This window comes from Cheilinus undulatus, linkage group 3, assembly GCF_018320785.1.
Source record: "Cheilinus undulatus linkage group 3, ASM1832078v1, whole genome shotgun sequence".
NCBI classification, from domain to species: domain Eukaryota; kingdom Metazoa; phylum Chordata; class Actinopteri; order Labriformes; family Labridae; genus Cheilinus; species Cheilinus undulatus.
Genome location: NC_054867.1, coordinates 34,491,058 through 34,500,059, shown reverse-complemented (window position 1 = coordinate 34,500,059; position 9,002 = coordinate 34,491,058). Strand labels below are relative to the sequence as shown.

General features: G+C 39.7%; 1 protein-coding gene across 1 annotated transcript; it reads left to right on the top strand.

Annotated features, from left to right (window-relative positions):
* The first annotated feature begins 13 nt into the window (after positions 1-13).
* Positions 14-8,962, top strand: nprl2 (NPR2 like, GATOR1 complex subunit). The gene is made up of 11 exons (XM_041778342.1): positions 14-427; positions 2,092-2,183; positions 2,324-2,492; positions 2,581-2,689; positions 5,058-5,194; positions 5,418-5,515; positions 5,665-5,701; positions 8,047-8,140; positions 8,218-8,335; positions 8,415-8,557; positions 8,657-8,962. The coding sequence occupies exons 1-11, from the start codon at positions 347-349 to the stop codon at positions 8,722-8,724; spliced, it is 1,146 nt and encodes a 381-aa protein (XP_041634276.1). The 5' UTR covers positions 14-346; the 3' UTR covers positions 8,725-8,962.
* The last annotated feature ends 40 nt before the right edge of the window (positions 8,963-9,002 follow it).

Genomic DNA, 9,002 nt, shown 5'->3' with positions numbered 1-9,002 from the left:
TCCTGAAGGCATCGTTATTGTTGTTCCCAAGTCTGGAGTGTCTGAATGTGTCGACTATTGGAGATCTCCTGGACACATTTCTATAATTTTGACAGCATTTTTCAGAATATAGGGATTAAACATTTGCTTCCGCGTAACTCAGGCGTTGGACCTTTCATGTTTATTTAGTTGGTGGTGATGAGCCCATGTTTTGACGTTAAAACTGGGAGCTGACAGCTAGCTTCGGCTGCTACATCACAGTGGAGGCTGTCTTGAGACTGAAGGGGATTTGGGTTGAGATTGATATATTTTCCTCATCTTTTGGTCAACTTTGAGAAGGGAAGTTGCCGTGATAAATATTATTTTTATGATGGGCATGACAAATCGGATAGAGTGCATATTTTTTAGTGAGTTTCATCCCACCCTGGGTCCAAAAATAACATATCAGGTAAGTGTGCAATACTTTGTATAGCTTGATCATTATGACCCAACATTTACTTATAACTATAATGTTTAAAAAAGTATGAAGAGCTGACACTGTAGAATCTACAAATGTTGTCTACATATCCTTGATAAAATAGGGAAGTTATGCTTATCATATAATACAGTGTCAATAATTTAAAGTAAATGTGATATTTAAAGTAAATTTAACTTATTATTATTTGTAATGCCGCACACAATTTCCAAAAGTATCAATATCAGAAAGACATTATCCAGAGATATATCAATGTGTAAGAGTTACCATGCCTATTAAAAGTATTCATCCCCCTGGATGTTTTAACCTTTTATTGATTTTATAGATCAATAAAAGGTTAAAAATGTAAGGATTTGGTTTATTTGCCAAAAGAAATTCCAAAAACACTCTTTAATGTCACATATTTCTACAAAGTAACGTCAAATAGATTTAAAAAAATGTATTGTTAAATAAATGACTGCATAGATATTCACCTCATTCAAGTCAGTATTTAGTAGATGCACTGTTGGCTGCAATCACAGCACTGAGTCTGTGTGGATAGATGTGCCCTGCACATCTGGACACTCCAGTTTTACTCCTTTGTTTTTTGCACAACTGCTCAAGCTCTGCCAGAACAGCCCTTTTCAAGTCCGGTCACAAATCCTCTATTGTATTGAGGTCTCGGCCACTCCAGAACATTTACCTTGTTGCCTTTAAACCAATGTTGTGTAGCTCTCGCCGTATGCTTTGAGTCATTGTTTTGCTGCTAAATAAATCTTTTCCTAAGATGTAGTTCTCTTGCAGACTGAATAAAATTGTCCTCCAGTCCAAAAACTTTCTTCCACTTGACCATGGAGTCTCCCACATGCCTTGGGTGAACTCTAGTCAAGATTTAAAACAAGTTTTTCTACAATGGCTTTCTCTTTGCCACTCTCCCATAAAGTTTTGACTGGCAAAGAATCCGGGCAACAGTTGTATGCGGAGCCTCTCCCATCCCAGCTGCTGAAGCTTGTAACTATTACAGAATATTCATAGGCGTCTTTGTGGCCTCCCTCACAAGTCTCCTTCTTGCACAGTCATTCACTTTATGATGGCGGCCTGATTTAGGCAGATTTACTCATGAGCCATATTCCTTCCATTTCTTGATGATGGAGTGTCTCAGAAATTTCTTTGTGTTCTTCCCCTGACCTGTATTTTTCAATAACCTTTTCTCTAACTTTTTTGGAGTGTTCTTTTGTATTCTTGGTGTAATGGTTGCCAGGAGCGCTGATTAACCAGTGACTGGACCTTCCAGATACAGGTGTCTTTATACAACTACACTTGAGACACATTCACTGCACTCAGGTGATCCCAATTTCACTGTTTGTGAGATTACTAGCACCAGTTGGCTGGACCTCTGTTGACTTAGATCAGTCATTTTAAAGGGGACGAATATTTATGCAGTCACTTATTTAACATTACATATTTTTATCTAAATTACATTATTTTGTAGAGATCTGTTTTCCTCCTGACATTAAAGAGGCTTTTGAATTTTTTTGTCAAAAAAGCCAGATTATATTGACCATGATAAATTTATAAATCAGTAAAAGGGTAAAACATCCAAGAGTGTGAATAATTTTTATAGGTACTGTAGAGTCTTCCTTGTCCTCTTCCATCAGGTCCCAGAGGAATACATTTCCAGAGAGCTCTTCGACACAGTTCAAGTTTACATAATCACCAAGCCAGAGCTGCAAAACAAATTAATAACTGTGTAAGTCATCAAATCAAATACCCTCCTGTATTTTTTTTTCCATCATTCTTTTTTTCTTATATTGAGATCTGTGTTTTTTACAACACATCTTAGATTTTCTTTATCAAATATTTCTTTTTGCTCTTTTTTATCTGTTTCAGCACTGCCATGGGGAAAAAGTTAATAGGTTGTCCTGTGTGCATAGAGCATAAGAAATACAGCCGAAATGCCCTCCTGTTTAACCTTGGGCTGGTTTGTGATGCTCAGACCAACACTTGTGCTCTGGAGCCGCTTGTGAAGAAGCTGTCCGGGTACCTCACTACACTAGAGGTAGGAAATAACCCATCTTCACATCCCTATTTCAACTATAAATCCCCCACAGATTATATCTAGTGTTTTTCCCCTGTTTGTTTTGCAGCTTGAGAGTGGTTTCATATCTAATGAAGAAAGCAAACAAAAACTTTTACCCATCATGTCAACCTTATTGGAAGATCTTAATGCAACAGGAGCCTGCACCCTGCCTATAGGTATTTTTCTTGTATTTTTATGTATTTTATTTTTCCAGTACTCTTTCCCAGAAAAACACAACCACAGCAGCTCTGAAAGGTTTAAATAATTGTGTTGATTTTATCAACAATAAACAGCATTGTGCAGCTCTTTTATTGATCTCTCTAAAGCATTTGACACAGTGAACCATGCAGTGCTCAGAAACAGACTGCTCAAAGCAGGTCTATCTGAACAAACGGTCAATTGGTTAAAGAACTGCCTCACTGACAGGACTCAGTGTGTACAGGCATCAGGTTATGAGGTCACTCACTGTAACCTTTGGTGTGCCTTTGGCCACTTTTGTTCATTCCTTATATAAATAATATTAATCAAAACATGTCTAATGTTAATTTCCTCTTTTAAGCTGATGACACTGTACTATATTGCTCAGTACCCACCACAGACATCTCTGTCCCATTTACAACTTGCTTTTGCCACATTTGCAAGGAACATGCATTTGTGGGACGAGCAGCAGAGCTGAGCATGTGGGTTGTGCCCATGAGAAATTTGCCATATCTTCTTTGACAGTGCAAAACAGCGTATTCTGCTGTTGCTATTGTCTCTTGTTTTGAGCTTCTGCTACCCCCAGGTGCTTACCAGGCCCCTGATTGTCAGCACCTGAGCATGGGCCTTGCTACAGTGGTCAGTAGGTGTCTGCACCAAGAATCGGCATGTTACATTTGACTGATCTGGGTAGGGCAAATGTGTCAAGCTGGTGTTCTGCCATTAATTTGAGTGTGCCCTAGTACTACCTCTAAACTGAAGGCCAAGTTCCATATAATGGGTCAGTGACAGGCTGTGTAGTGAGCATCCCAAGAAGATGACACCTCAAGAAGACTGTTTCCAGACCCTGTCATCACTTAGGAATCGTAGGTTGTCTTCTACAGATTTGCGGTCAAGGTTTACAAGATGACATGGCTGACGGCTCTCTGCCAAGACAATCCAGGACAGACTGCATACAGCCAATCTCCGGTCTCATAGGGCTACCAGGAGGCCTGCCATGATTGACCTTCACTGTCAGGCTTGTTTACGCAGGTGTTGGCAACACGTGCACTGGAACCTGAACATGTGGAGGGACATTGTGTTCAGTATGAGTCCAGATTCGGCCTACGGCAGTAGGAACATAGGGTCAAAGTGTGAAGAAAACACGGCGGACGCTATGCAGATTGCTGCACCGATAGAGTAACATCTTTTGGTGGAGGCAGTGTGATGGTGTGGGGCAGCATGTCCCTCACTCAAAAAAGAGGCTTGTCATCATTGGAGGCAATCTCGATGTGGGGAGATATCAAGATGAGATTCTGCAGCCACTGCCAATCCCATATCTCCGCAGTCTGGGACTGAGCTCTAACCTCCAGTATGACAATACTCGCCTCCACAGAGTGGGGTTTAGACTACCTCCAGAGTTTGGGAGTGGATGGAATGGTCTCCCAGCAGTCCTGACCTTAACCCCATTGAACACTTATGGGATCAGCTTTGGTGTGCGATCTGTGCCAGAGTGGCCAACACAACCCCCTGGCTGACTTGCAACAAATGCTGGTTGAAGAATGGGATGCCATCCCACAGCAGTGTGTGGCCAGGCTGGTGACCAGCATGAGGAGGTGCCAGGCTGTTATAAATTGTTAAATTGCCAGTTTGTCTTGTTTCTTCAGACTTCAATCACCCAATCCACCAAACAACACCAAACAAGAGTCAATGGCAAGATAAGCAAGAGAAAATATGGCAGATTTTTCATGGTTGCAACCCACATGCTCAGCTCTGCTGCTCATCCCACAAATGCACATTCCTTACAAATGTGGCACCATTTAAAAGGGACATAATCAGGCTCCAGTGGCACAACATTTATTGCCAAGAAGCATTGTTAAAACAAAGAAATAATGAACCAAACACAAACTTTCTTACTTTTTGTAGGTTTTGTTGCTTGTGAGTATATGTGACTGAGAGATTGAAGAGACATAAAAAAAATGATATGAGACCATGAAAGATTATGAGGGCTTATTCAGGAATCAGCAAGATAAAGACATAGGTGACAGCCTAGTTCCTCTCTGAGTAACCAGACGTATTATACACAGCATGGAGGTGGCATCAAAGGTGGTAGTTAATCTTGAGATGCTCTGCTCTTTTTGGCCATGGTCTGCATACTTTACACACAATCAACAAATACACGAAAACGTAATCATCAACGGCCAAATAAGAAAGGTTTTTATCTGTTTTTAAAAGTTTTCGGTGTAAAAAGGTATGAAGTACTTAAGTTCATGTTTTTGAACTTGAAAATCAAGTATAGATATTATGGAAACATTATTTATCAGAATTTTTAAATCTTGTCTCTTTATGTGGCCTTGCTGTGCTCAGATGAGTCCAATACCATCCACTTAAAGCTGATCCAGATGAGAAAGGACCCCCCTATCGTGCAGGAGTATGACGTGCCTGTCTTCACTCAGTGTAAAGAGCATTTCATCAAGTCTCAGTGGGATCTCACCACTCAGCAGGTAAGCCATGTGGCTGATATTGTTTAAAATAGCACAAGAAGAGAGACTGGAGGCCTGTTTTCTATCAGCTCTTCATTGTCATATGAACTATTGTTTTATGAAACGAAAGGAGGTAAAAGCGTGGGAGGAGAAGCTGTTTATGGTACAATAATGTTATTGCCATAATTAATGAATGAGTACAAGGACCTTTGTACAAGATAGTAATGTTTATTGTTGACCACAGATTCTACCCTACATAGATGGATTCAGGCACATCCAGAAAATCTCAGCTGAAGCAGATGTAGAGCTGAATCTTGTTCGCATTGCAGTGCAAAATCTGCTGTGAGTACCATTCAGTGTCACCAGAGTAGCTCAACATGTAACTTGTAAGCCATCAGATGCTAAATGACTCAGCTAGGGTGTTTGTCTCTAGTAGACCTTTTAAATGAAACCAAAAAGAATTTATAATAAATCTTACTTTTTCTCTACAGGTATTATGGAGTTGTGACCCTGGTGTCGATCTTTCAGGTACAAGGTTCAGCACACACAATAAAACCCATTTCGTTATGATTATTCTGCCTCTGTTTATGATGTAATATCAAGGCCACTGTTTATTTTTCTTTCTTATGTAAGAACTTTAAATATAGCCCGAAGACTACAAGTACTGAATGGTCAGGAAATGAATATATAAAAATGGAAACATGGATGTTGTGGTCATAGAAAGATTGGTGCATGAGGACCAAATTTGTTTAATTGAAGTACACAGTTCTTGTTCACCAGCTAAATAGATGCACAATCTCCCCACGGTTTCCTGCCAAGTCTTATAAGAGTTGTACTGAAGAAGTGGTTTGTTCAGATGAAATAGTTGTTTAACAATATTAATGAAGAAGCAATGGCCTTTTGTAATGGCCTTTTTGCTCAATACTGGCAAAATCATTCAGTGCATCACAGAAATGTTAAAGACAGATAGATGCAACTATTGTGGATGACTGTGGTTATAAGAAAATAGTAAAAGAAAAGGCACATGCTGCTTTGTAATTAATATTTGGCTCAACATGGAAATATTGTGATATGCTGGAAAAGCGGTAATTGTTGGACATATATAGCGCATGCTCATCCTCAGATTTTTAAAGGCAAGTCAAAGCTAACAGACTGATTTAGATTTTTACATAAGAGAATAAAAATTTTAAAAACAATTACAGTTATTTCACTGTTTAAATGTTTCTCCTTTAAAGCTCCTGTTAGGAGTATTTAGCTGGTGTTATGTCAACTAACTTCACCTGTTTGTAACTTTGTTTGTGTAAAAGCGTTAGTGCATATACAGTTAGTATGTCTGACAGCACAACTCAGGAACAAACTACACTCATTCAACATTCAGCACTCATGAGGTAATGAAAAGCGTGAAGTGATTTAGGCTTATGAGGCATAATAAAAAACTGCAGTACTCATGAAATAATGAATAGAGCTTGAAAAATTAAAAAATTAGAATGTAATTAATGTCCCAACATTGAAAACATAATGAATACATCATGAGCAGTGATTAGGAAAATTGCATAAAAGTGGTGTTGATAGTAAAAAAGTAATCAGCCATTAACAGTGGTATTGATGTGGGCACAGAACTTGGCATGGCTCTGTTGCTTCTGAATTTGAGTGATGTGTACCTGAGGCCTGACAGGAGGAGGTTATATTGACTGTGAAGAGTTGGAGGGTTGTCTTTTTCATTTAGTCTTTGAATTACAGAAAGTTTAATAGAAATTGCTGTCTGTAAGGTGCATTAGTTAAAACAGTAAAGCTGTAAAAACAACTTTAAAATGATTGCCCCTATTATTTTCTATGAATATACCCTTATCAGTGGCAGCCAGATGTGCGTGTACACATCACACAATGCCGCACTGCTGCACTTTTTACTCCCTGCGTGGCCGGTCGTGGTTCGCAGAGTGTTTTCCTAATAGAACAGCTGCTTTGTCTATCTCGGCTGCTGCAGTAGCAGCTCAGTTTGAGAGCCCAGAAAAATAAATGTAGTGCCATTTTGCGTTCAAGATGTAGAATAACTGGGAGGCTTCGGCTGCTGGTGAAATGCCACTGCTCCCAACATTTTTTCACTTACCCAATGAGGCAGGGAGGCGAACTCTGAGCTGGCTTTTGGCTCTTGTATCAAGCACCTGGCCACACAGTGGCTGGTGCAGAGTTTGACAGCTGACACACTGCTATCAATTTCTGCTAGGGACGGCAATGTCATATGATGTGATGCGACGGTCTGGTGCCGGTTTGTTTTTGGCTGAAGGTTTTCATTTCATGGATGAGTTTCACATAATGAGTGAGAAAAGCTGTTAAACTTAACCTTCCTATTTAGGGATAGAGATCAAATCCCGGTGACTTGAAATCCCTCAAATTCAAAACAAAGGAGTCAGTGAAGTTTTAGTTGATCAATACTGCTATCGAGTCTCACGGTTCTGCTGCTTAAAGCTATTTCATCTCATAGCTGGTGCAAAAACCAGACTTTGGTCGCATTGGACATAGCATGCAGTCATTATACTGGCTTCAACTACTTCATGACAGTTATCTTCTTCATCTCCTCAGATCAGTGCTGAAAAGCACTTCCAAGACTTTGTAGCAAGTCCTGATGTTGTGATGACTGTTACAAGAAATCAGTGTCAGATTTTCAAGTTAAATTGTGTACATATGTTCAGTGTAAAGTCAGCAAAGAGATATTAAGTATTATTTTGTCTGGGAGCAGGGAGCATCAGAATTGACAGAGACTTATATGTTGTGCTCTCAAAATGTTAAAATGTGCTCTTGAGTTTTGTTACAATAATGTCTCCATAGACAAAAGTTCCTCACAGATCATCTTGTGCCTTTGTCTCTCTCACCAGTATTCAAATGTTTACTGCACCACCCCCAAAGTCCAGAGCCTCATAGATGACAAGTCTATTCAGGAGGAGTGTCTCAGCTACGTCACTAAGCAGGGTAAATCAGGATTACTCAGGCGTTATAGTTTTCTTCCATTTTAGGAGATTTTTTTATTCAGTTTTGTTGTCTTTCAGGTCAGAAGCGTGCCAGTCTGAGAGATGTGTTCCAGTTGTACTGCGGTCTGAGTCCAGGAACCACGGTCCGGGATCTTTGTGCTCGCTACTCGCAGCAGCTTCAGAGGGTTGATGAGAGGTGACTATCAATCACCTTATCACCTCCTGAGAAGATCTTTTGTAGATGTCCAGTGAGAGTGTTTCATGTTGCCTTTCAGGAGGCTGATCCAGTTTGGGCTGATGAAATGTCTGATTCGACGGCTGCAGAAGTATCCTGTGAAGGTGATCCGTGATGAGCGAAGCAGGCCACCTCGACTTTACACCGGCTGTCACAGTTATGATGAGATCTGCTGCAAAACAGGTAGGTTTAAGAGCTCTCTCTTTCTCTAGCTCTTATCAATGTAGCTCATTTCTAAAAAGTTCGGTATAAAAATGATTTTGCATTGTCTTTGTTTTATAGGGATCAGTTACCAGGAGCTGGACGAACGATTGGAAAATGATCCTAACATTGTTATATGCTGGAAGTGATGTGATATGAACTGAAACTAGAGCAACAGACTGAAAAAAACAGAGATGCCTCAACCAAAGATGCCTTCAGTGAGAGGAGTAACACTGGAAACAGAAGCAGTATTTTCTAATTTTTCGGTTAATTGTTTTTTCTTTTGGTTTGTTTTTTTAATGAAGTTCCTCCTATTGAGACATTTCTCTCCAGGTCAGATTAGGAAGTTAATGTTTACTAATACTGTACAAAGAAAACTGTGATTAATAAAATACATTATATAACAAATTGACAGTTTGTCTTGTGT

Excerpts from the sequence above, each read along its gene's own strand:
- nprl2 (XM_041778342.1), top strand. The coding sequence starts at position 347 with ATGATGGGCATGACAAATCGGATAGAGTGCATATTTTTTAGTGAGTTT. Across the intron at positions 2,493-2,580 it reads GGTACCTCACTACACTAGAG|CTTGAGAGTGGTTTCATATC; the intron begins GTAGGAAATAAC and ends TTTGTTTTGCAG. Across the intron at positions 2,690-5,057 it reads AGCCTGCACCCTGCCTATAG|ATGAGTCCAATACCATCCAC; the intron begins GTATTTTTCTTG and ends TGCTGTGCTCAG.